This window comes from Carcharhinus amblyrhynchos, chromosome 1, assembly GCF_965287045.1.
Source record: "Carcharhinus amblyrhynchos chromosome 1, sCarAmb.v2.hapA, whole genome shotgun sequence".
In the NCBI taxonomy this organism is placed as follows: Eukaryota; Metazoa; Chordata; class Chondrichthyes; order Carcharhiniformes; family Carcharhinidae; genus Carcharhinus; species Carcharhinus amblyrhynchos.
Window position 1 is genome coordinate 68,510,958 of NC_137324.1, and position 19,246 is coordinate 68,530,203.

Here is a 19,246-nt window from a genome sequence, read left to right on the forward strand (position 1 = left end):
ATCTCCAAACTCTGCGGCCTGAGGCTCAGCTCCTTCCTCTGCAACTGGATCCTGAAATTCCTAACCCGCAGACCGCAATCAGTAAGGATGGGCAATAACACCTCATCTATGAACACCCTCAACACCGGTGCTCCACAAGGCTGTGTCCTCAATCTCTTACTATACTCCATATGCACCTATGACTGTGTGGCCAAATTCTCCATCAACTCGATTTTCAAGTTTGCTGATGACACCACAATAGTGGGTTGCGTCTCAAACAATGACAAGACGGACTACAGAAAGAGATAGAGAATCTGGTGAATTGTGTGACAACAATAATTTCTCCTTCAATGTGATAGTCATTGTCTTCAGGAAACGTCGTGGAGAACATGCTCCTGTCTACATCAATGGGGATGAAGTAGAAATGACAGCTTCAAGTTTTTAGGTGTCCAGATCACTAACAACCAGTCCTGGTCCCTCCATGCCGGCACTATTGTTAGGGGAGCCCACAATGCCTCTACGTTCTCAAGACTAAGGAAATTTGGCATGTCTGTGACGATTCACATCAACATTTACAGATGCAGAATAGAAAGAATTCTCCCTGGTTGTATCACAGCTTGATATGGCTCCTGCTCTGTGTAAGACCGCAAGAAACTACAAAGGGCTATGAATGAAGCCCAGTCCATTACTCAAACCAGCCTCCCATCCACTGACTCTGTCTACACTTTCCACTGCCTCAGAAAAGTAGCCAGCGTAATCAAGGACCCCACACACCCCGGACGTACTCTCTTCCACTTTCTTCCATCTGGAAAATGATACAGAAGTTTGAGGACACGTACCAACTGACTTAAGAACAGCTTCTTCCCTGCTGCTATCAGACTTTTGATTGGACCTATCTTGCATTAAGTTGATCTTTCACTACACCCTAGTTATGACTGTAACACTACATTCTGCACGCTCTCCTTTCCTTCTCTACGCACAGTATGCTTTGTTTGTACAGCACGCAAGAAACAGTACTTTTCACTATGTATTAATACACATGACAATAATAAATCAAATCAAAAGCGATGTGATGCAATGTGTTGTGGACAGTGTTTGCATACAGCATGTACTTGGCAGTAAAATGCTCGCTGATGCTGTTTGGTTTCCGCCAGAACCACACAGCTTCTGACCTCATTACAGCCTTGGTCCAAACATAGGCAAAAGAGCTGAACTTGAGGTGAGATTATTTGCCCTTGATATGAAGGTAGCATTTGACCCAGTATGGCAGCAAGGAGCCCTAGCAAAACTGAAGTCAATGGGTACTGGGGGTAAGCAGTCCACTGGTTGGAGTAATGGCTGGCACAAAGGAGGATGGATGTAGTTATTGGAGGTCAATCATATCGACCCTGGGACATCACTGCCGGAGTTCCACAGAGTACTGTCCTAGGCCCAACCATCTTCAGCTGCTTCATAAGTGACCTTCCCTCTATCATAACATCAGGATTAGAAACATTTGTAAATGTTGAGCACCATTTGTAATCCCTCAAATAGTGAAGCAATAGATGATGATACCAAAACAAGCAGCAAGAGGTTGGCTATATTCAGATTTGGGCTGATAAGTAGCAAGTAACATACCTGTCCAGCAGTGTCAGGCAATGACCATCTCCAGCAAATGAGAATGTAGCCATTGCCCTTGAACTTCAATGGTATTACCATTGTTGAATCCCCTTCCATCAATGTCCTGGGCGTTACCATTGACCAGAAGCTTAAGTGGATCAAACATAAATAATGTGGCTACGAGAACGTCAGAGGCAATGAACTATGCAGTGAATAACTCGCCTCCTGATTGCTCTGACCACCATCTACATTGCACAAGTCAGGAGTGTGTTGGAATACTGGCCACTTGCCTGCATAAGTGCAGCTGAAAACAATACTCAAGCTTGACATCATCCAAGAAAAAATAGTCCACTTTCCAAAAGCATCCACTCCCTCTGACGACATCTTCCAAATCCACTATCTCTACCATCTAGAAGGAGAAGGGCAGCAAATATATGGGAACACCACCACCTGCAAGTCCCCTTCCTAGGCACAAACCATTAGTCCTATTAGTTTTTCTGGTACTTTTTCTCTAGTGCTAGTGGAATTTTTTTTGTCTCTACGAAGACCGATACAAAACACTTCCCAGTTCAGGGACGGGAGAAAATATCAGATGGAATGAAGAAAATGACAGGCATATATTCCAAGCCAGAAATAGGGGGTAATAAAGGAGCTAATAGATTGGGAAACTTAAGGTAATAAATTTCCATAGAGAAAATGGATTGCAGGAATTTAAGGGACTAAAATTCGACAGATGTTTAGGACCTGATAGTTAACATCCTAAAGTTCTTGTTGAAAAAGTAGCTGCAGAGATAGCGAATGTGCTTTTTAAAATGTTCCAAACTTTTTTAGGTTTTGGATGGTCATTGTAAAAATGGTAGATAGGAAATGCTATTCAAGGAAGGAGAGAGGAAGTAGGCCAGTTTCTCAACTTCACTCATTGGGAAAGTGCTGGATTTTTTTCAGGATGACCTTATCAATCCACTTAATTACAGTATGCTCTGACAAAGGCAGCATGATTTTTATGAAAAGGATAGCATGTTTAACAAATGTATTGGAATATTTTGAGGACATAACTAGTTGGATAGGTAAGGGGAGCCAGTAGCTCTCGTAAGCTTGGATTTCAAACAGGCATTTGGTAAGGTGTCCCCTCAGAAGGTTAATATTGCAAGATAAGGGTTCACGGAGTTGAGGTAATATACTAGTCAGATAGAGGAGTGGTTACAGACAGGAAGCAGGTTAGCGATAAAGGGCATTTTAAATTGGCAGGCTTTGAGAAGTGATGTGTCACAAGGATCTGTACTAGAGTCACAGCTATTTCTAATGACTTAGACAATGAGACTGAGAGAAATATATGTAAATTTGCTGACAGTAGAAAGTTAGGTGAGAATGTAAGCTGAGAGTTACGTGTTGGCTACATTCAGCTCCTTCATTCAAGTCACTGATATCATTTGCAAATAACTGAGGCACAGCACTAGTTTCTATGGCACTCTGGAAGGTTTAATGAGTAGATTGGCATAGGAATCAGTGCTCGTGCCTCAATTATTTGCAATCTACATCAATGCCTTGAATAAAGGGGCAAAATGTATGGCTCCTAAATTTGCTGATGACACAAATCGATGGGATAGTAAGTTGTAAAGAGGACACAAGGAGCCGGCAAAGAAATATAGAGAAGATAATTAGTGTGCAAAAAATTGGCAGATGGAGTATAATCTGGGAAGATAGGAATTTGTGTACTTTGGCATGAAGAATATTAAAGCAGTTTATTTTTTTTAAATGGAGAGAGAGTGCACAACTCTGCAGTGCTGAGGGATTTGGGTGTCCTGGTGCATTAATCACCAAGAGTTAGAATGTAGGTACAGCAAGTGATCAGGAAGGCAAATGCAATGCTGTCATTTATTGCAAGGGGAATGGAATATAAAAGTAGGGAAGTTTTGTCACAGTTATACAAGACATTTGTGAGACCGTATCTAGAGTACTGTGTGCAGTTTTCATCTTATTTAAGAAAGGGCATAACTTAATTAAATGCAGCCTAGAAAAGGTTCTGATTCTTGGAACAATGGGGTAATCTTGTGGGGAGGAAAGATTGTCCACATTTGGGCTTTATGCTTTGGAATTTATGAGATACGATCTTATTGAAACCTACAACCTGTCAACTCCCCTCACAACCGTATGTGGAAAGGATGTCTTTCCTATGGGAGAGACTAGAACGAGGGAACATGGTGTAACAATAAAGAGTCTCCCTTTTAAGTTGGAGATGAGGATTTTTTTTTCTCTGAAGGTCATCAGGCTGTTGAATTCTTTTCCCCAGTGAGAAATGGAAGCCAGGTCATCAAATATTTTTAAGGCAGCGTTAGATAGATTCTTAGCTAACAAGTGAGTGAAAGGGGGTAACAGGAACGTGGAGTTGAGGTTACAATTGGATCAGAGCTTCTCAAATGGTAGAGCAAGCTCTAGGGGCCATCTGCCCTACTCCTCATTCCTGTTCCTCAGATATAGACAGGTGATATAAGTGGGAAACATTGTGGCGGATTGAATATGATGTGGGGAAGTTGCAGTTGGATTCTAAGAATAGAAAAATACAATATTGTTTTAAAGACAAGAAACATGTAAATATAGATGTTCAGAGGGACTTGGGTGTACTTGTATAAGGAATGTAACATTATCATGTAGATACACTAAGCAGTTAGGAAGGCAAATGGTATATTGTTCTTCATTGCAAGGGGATTTGGGTACAAGAATAAGCAATTGATACAATTGTACAGAGCTTTAGTTGAGATCACGTTTGGAGTACTATGTATAATTTTGATCTCCGTGCCTAAAGAAGGATAAATTTGTTCTAGAAGGAATTCCACAGGTTCACTTGACAGATTACTGGACTGAATGGGTTGTCCTTCGAGGTAAAATGAGCAGAATGAGTTTGCACACTCTAGAGTTTGGAAGAGTGCGAGCAGATTTCATTGAACATTATGATTTTGTGAGGTTTTTACAGGGTAGATGCTGAAAAGCTCTTACTATTGGTTGAACAATTTAAAACAAGGCATTGTTGGCTTACAATATAGATGAGAAATTTCTTCACTAAGAATTGTGAATCTTTCACATTCTCAAATGGAGCGCTGTAGATGGTCAATTGTTGGGTATTTTTGAGGCTGAGGTCGATAGATTTATGCACTCTAACAAGGGATTATAGGGATTAGACAGGAAAGTGAACTTGAGGTCAAGCTTCAACTATGATCTTATTGAGCTAGTACAAGTGCTCCTATTCTTTGTGATATTAAAGCTGATTTGCACTATTTGCTATTTTCATCTGTACTGACTTCAGAATATTCCAGTTTAGACCATTATTTTGGTCTATGTTCATTTTTCTCCCTGTTCTCTTGTCAGTTTATTTTCCCTGAAGTGTTTTCTTTTTATTCTGTGCTCTTAAAATGTGATGTTATTGTTTGAAACTGATGTACAAACCCATATTTGGTGTTCGAGGGATGTATCCAAAGTAGTTTGAACATATTCAGTCTTTTCTTTTTATGCACTGTATGCCCACTCTTGTTTCACTTTCATGGCCATAATTTTTTTGAAGGGCTGCTCACTTGCACTAACCGAATTAGAGCACTCATGACTATTAAAGAATATATCAATAAACAACCTATGGAACCACTCTACACAGCAAAGATGCAGAACTCAGTTGCTGTCCGACTTGCCCTGCTGCTCAGAAAGCTTTGTTATAATATTAGCTGGAAAACAACATTCAAAAACAATGAAAGATTTAAAGTTTATTGTTTATATAATAGATATCCATTAAACACACCAGAAAAACTATGGCTTCTCCATTCTGCTGTAACTTTTTAATGGCATGTGAATTTAGCCTTAAAAATAATTCACAAGTCTCAATCCCTCAGGTTTTAATGACTGTTGGGGACAGATTTGTATATTTTAACTTTCCCTTTGTCTTAATTCTGTCTTCCCTTCTGTTTTACTTCCCTTCTGTTTTACTTCCCTTCTGTTTTACTTCCCTTCTGTTTTACTTCCCTTCTGTTTTACTTCCCTTCTGTTTTACTTCCCTTCCTTTTCTTTCTTAGAACATCATGTTTTTTTTATTCTTTCATAGAATGTGGGTGTCACTGTTATGGTCAGAATTATTACTCATCCCTAATTGCCTTTGAATTGTGTGGAGCACTAGGCCATTTTAGAGGGCAATTTAGTGGCAACCTCATGTAAACATTAGTCAGACAGGTAAGGACAGCAGGAAGGACCCTTAAAAGAAATTAGTCTTGTGAAATTTTAAAACAGTCGATAGTTTTATATCATCATTAGTTTTATATTCTAGATTTATTAATTGAATTTGAACTCTGCCAACCATTGTGGTGGATTTGAACCCTTGCTCTCAGACCATTAGCCTTGGCCTGTAGGTTACTAATCCAGTGACATTACCACTTTCCATTGTTTCATCATGTCTGCCAGTTGCATGGTAATATATTCAGTATTGCTGAAAGAGGGCAAATGCAAGAATGCCAGATTTCAAACTATCACGACAATTGATACTACAGAAGAAAAGGCTGTTGATTGGTTGACTGGCCAAGGCATTGCTATAGAGAGCAAAAATGTTTGACTTGATTGGGCAGCACTTGCTAAACAATGCTGAATGTGAAAATAGCTATTCTAACAAACCACTTGATAATCAGTTGAGCATATAACGTGACTCATTTATGCTTGCTAGAAGTGATAAATGTTCATAATCAGGAGCCTGGTCTCTGCAAACAAAAGCAATATGCATAAGCCTGTTATGTTTTTCAAATTACCCAGGAACTTGTGGAGCCTAAAATTCCCCATTGCTTTTTCTATGTCACACCTTGTCCAATCAGTGTTGCCAGGCCAACCAAACAGCACCCCTTTTCTCCTGTATAACTGTTTCAATGGCTTGAAATTTGGCATTCCTACATTTGTCTTGATGGGTGCAAAACAAAAGTCTTCAGCAGCATGTCTCCCTTTTCAGTAATACATGTAAGTAACTGAAGGCCTTACAATTTTTGTGCTTTCATTTCCATAACTTATTCAATTCCTTCACATACATGACTGAATCTAATTTTCCTGTCACTGAAATAACTCCCCAAACTAGCAGAACAGCAAATTTAGGGGCATTTACTTACCCTTTACCTGGAATTAATTTCTAGGCAGTCAAAAGTATATCTAATTATTAAATTAAAATGCTTTGTTGTACTCCCCTTTGCCTCTAATTTGTATTCTGTGTTTTCTTTAATTGCAGAGCTTGGTTCTGAAAATGTAAGGACTTGTTTCCAGATTATAAATGCTTACATTTTCTTGACCTCTTCAGAATTTTTACAGGTAATTATAATTACAATTTTTTAAATTTTAAACTATTAAACCTTCTTTTCCATTACTAATACAATTTCAAGAATTAAATTGTTGCATGGAATAATCAGTTTTCAAATCTTCCCCTTGTATTATTATTGATATTTAAGTCTTTAATTTTGCCCTGCTCATTTGCTTTTTGAGCTAATTTCGTAAGAACATAAGCAAGAACAGTGGTACACCATTCTGCCCTTTAAACCTGCTCTGTCATTTAATAAGATCATGGCTGATCTTCTACTTCAACACCAGCTTCCTGCACTATTCCCAAATTCTTTAATGTTCTAGCATCAATCTCAGTCTTGAGACTGAGCCTCCACAGTCAGAGAATTCCAAAGATTCACCAGCCTCTGAGTGACAAAATGCTTCTCATTTCAGCACTGAATGGCCTGCCTCTTATTCTGAGACTGTATCCCCAGGTTCTATACCACCCCAGCCAGGGGAAACATCCTTCTTTATCTACTCTGTCAGGCCATTAACAATTTTTATGATTAAATGAGATCACCTCTTTTTCTTCTAAACTCCAGAGAATAAAGGCCCAGACTATTTACTCTTTCCAAGTAAGGCATTCTCCCCATCTCCAGAATTAATTTGGTAAATCTTCATGGACTCTCTCTGTGACAAGTATAAATTTCCTTAGGTCAGGAGGCCAAAACTGCACGCATTACTCCAGGTGTGGTCTCACTAAGATACTGTATGATTGAAGTAAGATAGCTTTTTTCCTAAACTCATTTGCCGACTTAATTACTTCCTGTATCTACATTTTAGCTTTCTGTGACTCAAACAAAGACATCACGTTCCTTTGAAATTCAGCACATCCCTGCATCACCATTTGAGGACTGAAAAACATCCATGGCTAAACAAGGAGGTCAAGGACAATGTAAAGACAAAAACTAAAGTATACCAGTGGCAGGCTAGAAAATTGGGAAACTGTCAAACATAAACAAAGGGGTATTAAAAAAGTAATAAAAAGAGCTAAGATAAATTACGAAAGAAAATTAGTGCAAAATATGAAGAACGATAGCAAAAGATTCTCTAGGTATATAAAAGGGAAGAGAGTCACTAGGGTGAATGTTGGTCCCTTGGAAGATGAAATCAGAGGGTTAACAGTGAGGAACAGTGAAATGGCAGAGATGCTAAATCAATACTTTGCCTCAGTTTTCACAGTGGACGACATGAGTACCATTCCTATAGGAATGGGCAAGTCAGAGGTCTTAGAAAAGGTAGAACTTAGAACAGTCAACATTGATAGGGAAAAGGTATTCAGCAAACTATGGAGATTGAGGGCAGATAAGTCAGCCAGGCCTGATGGCCTACATGCTTGGCAAAGATAGTGAATCCATTGGTTATAATATTGGTTATAAAATTCCCTGGACGCTGAAAACGTTCCAGTGGATTGGAAAAATGCTAATGTAACGCTCTTATTCAAAAAGGAAAGGAGGCAAAATGTGAGAAACTACAGACCAGTTAGTTTAACATCTGTTAGAACAAAGAACAACCCAGCATGGGAAACAGGCCTTTCGGCCCAACGAGCCCGCGCCGCCGCATCCTCCTACACCTACCCTGCCCTGCGTGTCTGCGAGTGGAACCCCTAATATAGCCAGATTCAGGGGAGAATAGTGTCAATTTGGTAAACCAATCAGCCTAAGAGCACATCTTTGGGGTGTGGGAGGAAACCGGAGCGCCCGGAGGAAACCCACGTAACCACAGGGAGAATGCGCAAACTCCCACAGACACAGGCCCAAATCCATGTATCTGCACAGCTAGCAGTGCTAGTCACTGAGCTGTTGCGGCGCCCGTCTACCGGTCCAGGATCAAGCACACACACCGACACCGACACGAAGTACTAGGCCACTCCCGGAACCTCCAAGAGCAGCCCACGCACGACCCACCGTGTGCATGCCCCTTGTTTGACAACAAGGTGGACCTCCACCTGCGGAATAAAAAGACAAAAACGTTAACATATAAGTCTGCATTTCCAGTGTTTCCTGTTGTTGGGAAAGTGTTAGAATTACTTATCAAAGAAGAAAAATCTGGACATTTGGAAAGGCAAAACACTATCCATCAGAGTCAGCATGTTTTATGAAAGGCAAATCATGTTTGACTAAAGTGCCAGAGCTCTTTGAGGATGTAACAAGCGAAGTGGATAATGGGCATCCTGTAGATGTAGTATATCTAGACTTCTAGAAGGCGTTTGATAAGATGCCACACAAAAGGTTAATTCACAAGGTTAGATCACATGGGGTTAGGGATAACTTATTAGCTTGGATAGGTAACTGATGTACAGAAGACAGAGTTGGGATAATTTTTCTTTTCGTACAGCAAGAGATAATTAGTGGGGTGTCACAGTGTTTCGTCTCTGGGCCCCAGCTATTTAAAACTATATTAATGACTTAGATATAGGACTAGAAGGCTCTATAGCCAAAGTTACAGATGACACAAAAATAGGCAGGACAGTAAGTTGCAGTGAGGAAATAAAAATCTTACGAATGGATGTAGATAGGTTCGGAGAGTGGGCCAAAATGTGGCAGTTGGAGTTTAATGTGGAGAAGTGTCAGGTCTTGCATTTTGGTCACAAAAATGGGAAGGTGATTTATTATCTAAATGGGGAGAGACTTCAGGGTGCTCCGGTACAGAGGGATCTGGTGTCCTCGTTCATGAGTCATAGAAAATTAGCATGCAGGTACAGCAGATAATAAAGAAAGTGTATAGAATTTTAGCATTTATACCCAAGGGAATAAAACATAAAGCTAAGGGCTAAAGTTGAGGAGAGGGTACAGGTAAGGGAAGAGGCTGAGGATGTCCCAATAATAGAGGGAGTAGGGGGCATGAGTATGGTCGGTGGCGTTATGGCAAATAGGGTCCAGGTGAAGGCTGGGATGAAGGCACTTTACCTGAATGCACGAAGCATTCGGAATAAAGTGGATGAGCTGGTGGCGCAGTTCAGCACAAATGGATATGATCTGGTGGCCATTACAGACACGTGGCTGCAAGGTGACAGGGACTGGGAGCTGAATGTCCAGGGATATCAAGTGTTTAGGAAGGATAGGCAGGAGGGAAAAGGGGGGGGTGTAGCTCTGCTGATTAAGGATAGCATCAGGGTGGTAGCAAGGGATGATATTGGAGCCAAGGAGCAGAAAGCGGAATCGTGGGTAGAGATTAGGAACAGCAAAGGGAGGAAGACGCCGGTGGGTGTCGTCTATAGACCCCCAAATAATGATCTGGAGGTGGGGCGGGCTGTTAACGCGCAAATAAGTGCGGCGTGCAGGAATGGGACAGCCGTAGTTATGGGGGATTTCAATCTACATATAGATTGGTCGACCCATGTTGGACGCGGTGGGCTCAAGGAGGAGTTCTTGGAATGCTGCCAGGATAGTTTCCTCGAACAGTGTGTGTTGGAGCCGACGAGGGAGCGAGCTATCTTGGATCTGGTGTTATGTAATGAGGCAGGTAGAATAAGGGACCTTGCGGTGAAGGATCCTCTTGGGGAGAGTGATCATTGTATGGTGGAGTTTCTGGTGCAGATGGAGGAGGAGAAAGTGGGTTCCCGGATGCGTGTCCTTTGAACAGAGGGGAGTATGGTAGGATGAGAGAAGAATTGGTGAATGTGGACTGGGGGAGTGCGTTGGAGGGAGGGTCTGCTGAGGAGCAGTGGAGGATCTTTAAGGAGATCTTTCTTGGTGCTCAGCAGAAATTTATTCCGATGGTCAAAAAGGACAGTAGGAGGAGAGGTAATAAGCCGTGGATAACGAAGGAGGTGAAGGAAAGTGTTAAATTAAAAGCGGAGGCGTTTAGAGTAGCTAAGAGTAGTGGGCGAGAAGAGGATTGGGAGAGGTTTAAATGTCAACAAAGATTGACAAAGAAGATGATAAAGAAGGGTAGGAGAAACTATGAAGCTGGGTTGCGCTTAATATAAAAAAGGATAGCAAGAGTTTTTATAAATATATAAAAAGGAAGAGGCTGGCTAGGGTGAACGTTGGTCCCTTAGAGGATGAGAAGGGGGACTTAGTGGTAGGGGATGGGGATATGGCTGAGGTCCTGAATAACTTTTTTGTTTCCGTCTACACGTGAATAATTTGCCGGGTGTTAGAGATGGAAAGGTGGTAGGACTGGAGGGTCTTAATGACATTACTGTTACTAGAGAGGAGGTGCTCGACAGACTGGAGGGACTGATTGTGGACAAGTCGCCAGGACCGGATGGAATGCATCCGAGGGTTCTGAAAGAAATGGCGGAGGTGATAGTGGATGCCTTGGTGGTTATTTTCCAGACGTCGCTGGATTCCGGGGAAGTGCCGGAAGATTGTAAAGCGGCTAATGTTATGCCGTTGTTTAAGAAGGGTGCCAGGCAAAAGGCAGGGAATTATAGGCCGGTTAGTTTAACGTCTGTTGTAGGTAAAATGTTAGAATCCGTCATCAAAGAGGAAATAGCGAGGCATCTTGAGAGGAATTGCTTGATAGAGCAGACGCAGCACGGTTTTGTTAAAGGGAAGTCGTTTCTGACAAATTTACTGGAGTTCTATGAGGATGTGTCTAGGGCGGTGGATAGAGGAGAGCCGGTGGATGTGGTCTTTCTTGATTTTCAGAAGGCGTTTGACAAGGTACCTCACAAGAGGTTATTGCAGAAGGTCAGGGGACAGGGAGTTGGGGGTAGGGTGTTAGCGTGGATAGAGGATTGGTTGTCAAATAGGAGGCAGAGAGTGGGGGTCAACGGGTGCTATTCGGATTGGCGGATGGTGACTAGTGGAGTGCCTCAGGGGTCGGTGCTGGGGCCTCAGCTTTTTACCATTTATATAGATGATCTGGAGGAGGGAACCGAGTGTATGGTGTCGAAATTTGCTGATGACAGCAAGATTGGAGGAAAGGCAAATTGTGCGGAGGGTGTGGAGAGTCTACAGAAGGATCTAGATAGGCTGGGCGAATGGGCCAGGAAATGGCAAATGGAATTTAATGTTGGCAAGTGTGAGGTGGTCCACTTTGGTAGGAATAATGGTAGGAAGGATTATCACTTACGTGGCGAAAAACTGCAGCAGGCGACGGTGCAGAGGGACCTTGGGGTCCTTGTGCATGAGTCGCAAAAACCCAGCTTGCAGGTGCAGCAGGTGATCAGGAAGGCGAATGGGATGCTGGCCTTCATTGCAAGGGGGATTGAATATAAAAGTAGGGAGGTCTTGCTGCGGCTGTATAGAGCATTGGTGAGGCCGCAGCTGGAGTACTGTATGCAGTTTTGGGCGCCGTACTTACGCAAGGATATTTTGGCCTTGGAGGGAGTGCAGAGGAGGTTTACTAGGCTGATGCAGGAGTTGAGGGGGTTGAGCTATGAGGAGAGGCTGAATAAACTAGGCTTGTACTCGTTAGAGTTTAGAAGAATGAGGGGAGATCTCATTGAGACGTATAAGATGATGAATGGGATGGATAGGATAGAGGTGGAGAGACTCTTCCTGCTCAGAAAGGATAATAGGACTAAGGGGCACAGCCTCAAGATAAAGGGGGGGCAGTTTAGAATGGAGTTGAGGAGGAACTTCTTCACTCAAAGGGTGGTGAATCTCTGGAATTCTCTGCGCGTTGAAGTGGTGGAGGCTACCTCGCTAAATATTTTTAAGACGCGGGTTGATGGGTTTTTGATAAGAGAGGGGATTAAGGGTTATGGGGAGAGGGCGGGAATGTGGAACTGAGCCACGACAGATCAGCCATGATCTTATTGAATGGCGGGGCAGGCTCGAAGGGCTAGATGGCCTACTCCTGCTCCTATTTCTTATGTTCTTATGAAACATTGTTGCAACTATACAAGGGATTGATGAGACTGCACCTGGAGTATTGTGTGCAGTTTTGGTCCCCATATTTAAGGAAAGATGTAGTGACATTGAAGGCAGTTCAAATGAAGTTCACCAGATTGATTCCAGAGATGAGGGATTTGTTGTATGAAGAGAGATTGAACAGTTCAGGCCTATACTCTCTGGAATTTAGAATGAGGGAAGATCAAATTGAGGTATTCAAGATGATAAAAGGTATGGATAAAGTAGACATAGAGCGGATGCTTCCGCTGGTGGGGCATTCTAGGATGAGAGGCCATAGTGTTAGGATAAGGGGTAACGAATTTAAAACAGAGTTGAGGAGAAGCTACTTCTCCCAAAGGGTTGCAATCTGTGGAATTTGCTACCCCAAAGTGTGGTAGATGTTGGGACAGTGAGTGAATTTAAGAAGGAGTTAGATTTTTAATTGGTAATGGATTGAAAGGTTATGGGGAGAAGGCAGGAAAATGGGTATGAGGAGCATATAAGCCATGATCGAATGGCCTAATTCTGCTCCTATAACTTAAGGATAAGCTCCTATTTCTCCACATTATCTTCCATCTGCCAAATTTCTGCCTAACCTCTCTAAATTCCTTTGAAGTATCTTTACATCCTCCCCACAACTCTCATGTCCACCGAGTTTGGTGTTATCTGCAAACTTGAGGATATTACATTTAATAGAGCTAAGGAAACAAAAAGATAAGGAAAGATCGGGCAGCACGGTAGCACAGTGGTTAGCACTGCTGCTTCACAGTGCCAGGGACCTGAGTTCGATTCCCGGCTTGGGTCACTATCTGTGTGGAGTTTGCACATTCTCCTTGTGACTGTGTGGGTTTCTTCCGGGTGCTCCGGTTTCCCTCCTCAGTCCAAAGATGTGCAGGTTAGGTTGATTGGCCATGCTAAAAATTGCCCTTTGTGTCCTGAGATGTGTAGGTTAGAGGGATTGGTGGGTAAATATGTAGGGATATGGGGGTGGGGCCTGAGCGGGATTGTGGTTGGTGCAGAATCGATGGGCCGAATGGCTGCTTTCTGTACTGTAGGGTTTCCATGATTTCTATGATTCTATTAAAAATTATTGATAGAGATTGCTAATAGTTGGGGCTCAAACACTGATCCTTGTGATAGACCAGTTTAGCCGGCTTGTCGAGGCCATAGCCCGGGCTGTGGCCGCTGTCGCACGCAAACAGCTACAGGGAGCCACAGGTGAGAGCTGATTGCCAGGTGGGGACAAAGGATGAAGAAACCATCCTGAAAGGACGTGACGTGTTCCCCCCACCAAAGGTATTATCCCTCCCTGACACCACATACATGCCCATTGTGGACAGTGAAGAAGGTTATCTTGAATTGCAACAAGATCTTGATCAATTGGGCCATGGGTCTGAAGAATGGCAGATAGAGTTTAATTTAGATAAATGCAAGGTGATGTATATTGGTAGGTCAAACCAGGGCAGGACTTACTCAATTAATTCTAGGGCATTGGGAGTTACAGTACAAAGACATTTAGGGGGTACAGGTTCATAGTTCCTTGAAAGTGGAATCACAAGTGGACAGAGTTGTGAAGAAGGCATTCAGCATGCTGGGATAGAATTTTGTATTTTAAAAAGCGTTTAGATAGTTACTTGGGTAAGATGGGGTAAATGGGCAAATGCGGGAAATTGGGACTAGCTTAGGGGTTTACATAAAAAAAAGATGGCATGGACAAGTTTGGCTGAAGGGCCATTTTCCATGCTATAATCCTCTATGACTCTCTATCTAAATGGTGAGGTATTGCAGAGCTCTGAGATTCAAAGAATTCTGAGTTTCCTAATGCATGAATCACAAACAACAACTGTGCAGGTACAGCAAGTAATTAGGAAAGTTAATGGAATGTTACTGTTTATTGTAATTGTATTTTAAAAAATCTTCGAAAAATAATCTAGACAGATGTTAAAGCAGCTAACTGAGCTATGCAGCTCAGCAAGGCAGTAGCAAGGCCTGGGTGGAGTGGACATAGAACATAGAACATTACAGCGCAGAACAGGCCCTTCGGCCCACGATGTTGCGCCAACCAATTAAGAAAAAAGCAATGACCCTCTAACCTAAACCAATCCCTTTCCATCCATAAACCTATCCACGGACCTCTTAAACGCCCCCAAACTAGGCGCATCTACAACTGCAGCAGGCAGGGCATTCCATTCCCCCACCACCCTCTGGGTAAAGAACCTACCTCTGACATCCATCCTATAACTACCACCCCTTAATTTAAAGCAATGTCCCTTCGTGCTAGCTTTCTCCATCCGAGGAAAAAGGCTATCACTGTCCACCCTATCTAAACCTCTAATCATCTTGTATGTTTCAATAAGGTCTCCTCTTAGCTGCCACCTTTCCAACGAAAACAACCCCAAATCCCTCAGTCTCTCCTCATAGGACCTCCCCTCCATACCAGGCAACATCCTGGTAAACCTCCTCTGCACCCTCTCCAATGCCTCCACATCCTTCCTGTAATGTGGGGATCAGAACTGTACACAATACTCCAAGTGCGGCCGCACCAGAGTTTTGTACAGTTGCAACATGACGTTGCGGCTCCTAAATTCAGTCCCCCTACCAATAAACGCCAAGACACCGTATGCCTTCCTAACAACCTTATCGACTTGATTTCCAACTTTCAGGGATCTATGCACATATACACCTAGATCCCTCTGTTCGTCAACACTATTCAGAGTCCTACCGTTAGCCCTATACTCTACACATCTGTTATTCCTGCCAAAGTGAATTACCTTACACTTTTCCGCATTAAACTCCATCCACCACCTCTCGGCCCAGCTCTGCAACTTGTCCAAGTCTCTCTGTAAACTATGGTACCCTTCTTCACTATCTACCACTCCTCCGACTTTGGTGTCATCAGCAAATTTACTAATCCATCCTTCTATACCCTCATCCAGATCATTTATAAAAATTACAAACAGCAGTGGCCCCAAAACAGATCCCTGAGGCACACCACTTGTAACTGAACTCCATGACAAATACTTTCCATCAACCACCACCCTCTGTCTCCTATCTGCTAGCCAACTCCTGATCCAATTAACTAAATCACCCTCAATCCCATACATCTGCATTTTCTGCAGAAGCCTTCCATGGTGAACCTTATCAAACGCCTTACTAAAGTCCATATATACCACGTCAACTGCCTTACCCCCATCCACCTCTTTGGTCACTTTTTCAAAAAACTCAACAAGGTTTGTAAGGCACGGCCTACCCTTCACAAAACCGTGCTGACTATCTCCAATCAATTCATTACTCTCTAAATAACTATAAATCCTATCCCTAATAATTTTTTCTAATACTTTGCCGACAACAGAAGTAAGACTCACCGGTCTATAATTCCCGGGGAAGTCTCTATTCCCCTTCTTAAACAATGGGACAACATTCGCTATCCTCCAGTCTTCTGGCACTATACCTGTGACCAACGACGACCTGAAGATCAGAGCCAGAGGCTCTGCAATTGCCTCTCTTGCCTCCCAGAGAATCCTAGGGTAAATCCCGTCCGGCCCAGGGGACTTATCTATTTTCAAACCCTCAAGAATATCTAGCACATCCTCCTTATCTACTGCAATACTATCCAGTTTACAACTCTGTAACCCAGTGTTCTCCACAACTACATTTACGTCTCCCTGCATGAATACCGAAGAGAAATATTTGTTCAGTGCCTCTCCAATCTCTTCTGGTTCCACACATAACTTCCCACTGCTGTCTCTGACTGGCCCTAATCTTGCCCTAACCAATCTTCTATTCTTAACATATCTAAAGAAAGGATTAAGGAGAATCCTAAGGCTATCAGCCAAAGTCTTCTCGTGTCCTCTTTTAGCTCTTCTTAACTCACTCTTTAACTCCCTCCTGGCTAATCTATAGCTTTCCAGTGCACTACCTGAACCCTCAAGCCTCATCCTGACATAAGCCTCCTTTTTCCTTTTAACCAGCAAATCAACTTTTTTAGTGCACCGGAGAGGATGTTTCCACGAGTATGAAAAACTAGAACCAGAGGGCACAACCTCACGCTAACAGAGGAAAGGAGGAATTTCCTCAGCCATTGAGTGCTGAATCTGTGGAACTCTTTGCCGTAGAAGGCTGTGGTACATCAAAATGTACTTTTGAATTTTTGATGAACAAAACTGCTGAAGTCCTCAGTAGGTCAGGCATCTGTGGGGAGTCAAATTGCATCAATGTTTCAGGGGCATTGGCCTTTTGCAGTATTTTGACATGGCATTAAGGTGTTCCTTAATATGGCCACCTTTTTTGTACAATTGCACAACCATTGTTATCCCCTTTGTTAGAGGGAAATAATGAATATAGTTTATTACAATAATTTCTCAGGGCAAAATCAAGTATAGGTTATTACATGAGCTCCATAAAGATTAGAAGTCTCATCACAAGGGAATAGGGAATCTATGTAAAACTGTTAGAAAGTTTAAGACAGAGATAGCTAGGTTGTTTAAGAAGGGTGCCAGGCAAAAGGCGGGGAATTATAGGCCGGTTAGTTTAACGTCTGTGGTAGGTAAAATGTTAGAATCCATCATTAAGGAGGAAATTGCGAGGCATCTTGAAGGGAATTGCTTGATAGGGCAGACGCAACACGGTTTCATTAAAGGGAAGTCGTGTCTGACAAATTTACTGGAGTTCTATGAGGATGTGTCTAGGGCAGTGGATAGAGGAGAGCCGGTGGATGTGGTCTTTCTGGATTTTCAGAAGGCGTTTGACAAGGTACCTCATAAGAGGTTATTGCAGAAGGTCAGGGGACATGGAGTTGGGGGTAGGGTGTTAGCGTGGATAGAGGATTGGTTGTCAAATAGGAGGCAAAGAGTGGGGGTCAATGGGTGCTATTCGGATTGGCGGATGGTGACTAGTGGGGTGCCCCAGGGGTCGGTGCTGGGGCCTCAGCTATTTACCATTTATATAGATGATCTGGAGGAGGGAACCGAGTGCAGAGTGTCGAAATTTGCTGATGACACCAAGACTGGGGGAAAGGCAAATTGTGCGGAGGGTGTGGAGAGTCTACAGAAGGATCTAGATAGGCTGGGCGAATGGGCCAGGAAATGGCAAATGGAATTTAATGTTGGCAAGTGTGAGGTGGTCCACTTTGGTAGGAAGAATGGTAGGAAGGACTATTACTTACGTGGCGAAAAACTGCAGCAGGCGACGGTGCAGAGGGACCTCGGGGTCCTTGTGCATGAGTCGCAAAAACCCAGCTTGCAGGTGCAGCAGGTGGTCAGGAAGGCGAATGGGATGCTGGCCTTCATAGCGAGGGGGATTGAATATAAAAGTAGGGAGGTCTTGCTGCAGCTGTATAGGGCATTGGTGAGGCCGCAGCTGGAGTACTGTGTGCAGTTTTGGGCGCCGCACCTGCGCAAGGATATTTTGGCCCTGGAGGGAGTGCAGAGGAGGTTTACGAGGCTGATACCGGAGTTAAGGGGGTTGAGCTATGAGGAGAGGCTGAATAAACTAGGCTTGTACTCGTTAGAGTTTAGAAGAATGAGGGGAGATCTCATTGAGACGTATAAGATGATGAATGGGATGGATAGGATAGAGGTGGAGAGACTCTTCCCGCTCAAAAAAGACAGTAGGACTAGGGGGCACAGCCTCAAGATAAAGGGGGGGCGGTTTAGAACGGAGTTGAGGAGGAACTTCTTCACTCAAAGGGTGGTGAATCTCTGGAATTCTCTGCCCGTTGAAGTGGTGGAGGCTGCCTCGCTAAATATTTTTAAGAAGCGGGTTGATGGGTTCTTGATAAGAGAGGGGATTAAGGGTTATGGGGAGAGGGCGGGAAAGTGGAACTGAGCCACGACAGATCAGCCATGATCTTATTGAATGGCGGGGCAGGCTCGAAGGGCTAGATGGCCTACTCCTGCTCCTATTTCTTATGTTCTTATGTTCTTGATTAATAAGGGGATCAGGGGTTATGGGAAAAAGGCAGGAGAATGGGGATGAGAAAAATATCAGCCATGATTGAATGGTGGGGCAGACACAATACAGCGAGTGGCCTAATTCTGTTCCTATGTCTTATGATCTAATATTAACTTGTAACTTATGTCACAAGTAGGCTTACATTAACATTGCAATGAAGTTACTTTGAAAAACTCCTAATTGCCACACTCTGACACCTGTTAGAATATACTGAGGAAAAATTTAGTATGGCCAATGCACCTAACCAGCATATCTTTCGGATTGTGGGAAGAAACCGGAACACCCGGAGGAAACCCACGCAGCCACAAGGAAAATGACAGACTCCGTGTAGACCGTGACCCAAGCCAGGAATCGAACCCAGTTCCCTGGCACTGTGAGGTGGCAATGCTAACCATTGTGCCACCATGTCCAATAAAGATAATTATTTACAAGCCAATGGAATGTGTGGTGTATATATAGAATTTTACTAATCTGGACACAACAGAACCTCAACCTGTAACTTCTGTTGATTCAAGAAAACAATACATTTTTGGTCCACTCCCTAAAATGTTACTGACTTTGCAATTGCACATTAAACATAGCTGTATTTTCACATCTTT

General features: G+C 43.0%; 1 protein-coding gene across 3 annotated transcripts in view; it reads left to right on the forward strand.

Annotated features, from left to right (window-relative positions):
* ipo11 (importin 11) overlaps positions 1-19,246 on the forward strand; it is a 593,411-nt gene that overhangs the window by 350,215 nt on the left and 223,950 nt on the right. For all 3 annotated transcript variants that reach the window (XM_080186460.1, XM_080186476.1, XM_080186468.1), the window contains one exon: positions 6,818-6,897. In XM_080186460.1, the coding sequence (XP_080042586.1) occupies positions 6,818-6,897 (80 nt within the window). The remainder of the gene's footprint in view (positions 1-6,817; positions 6,898-19,246) is intronic.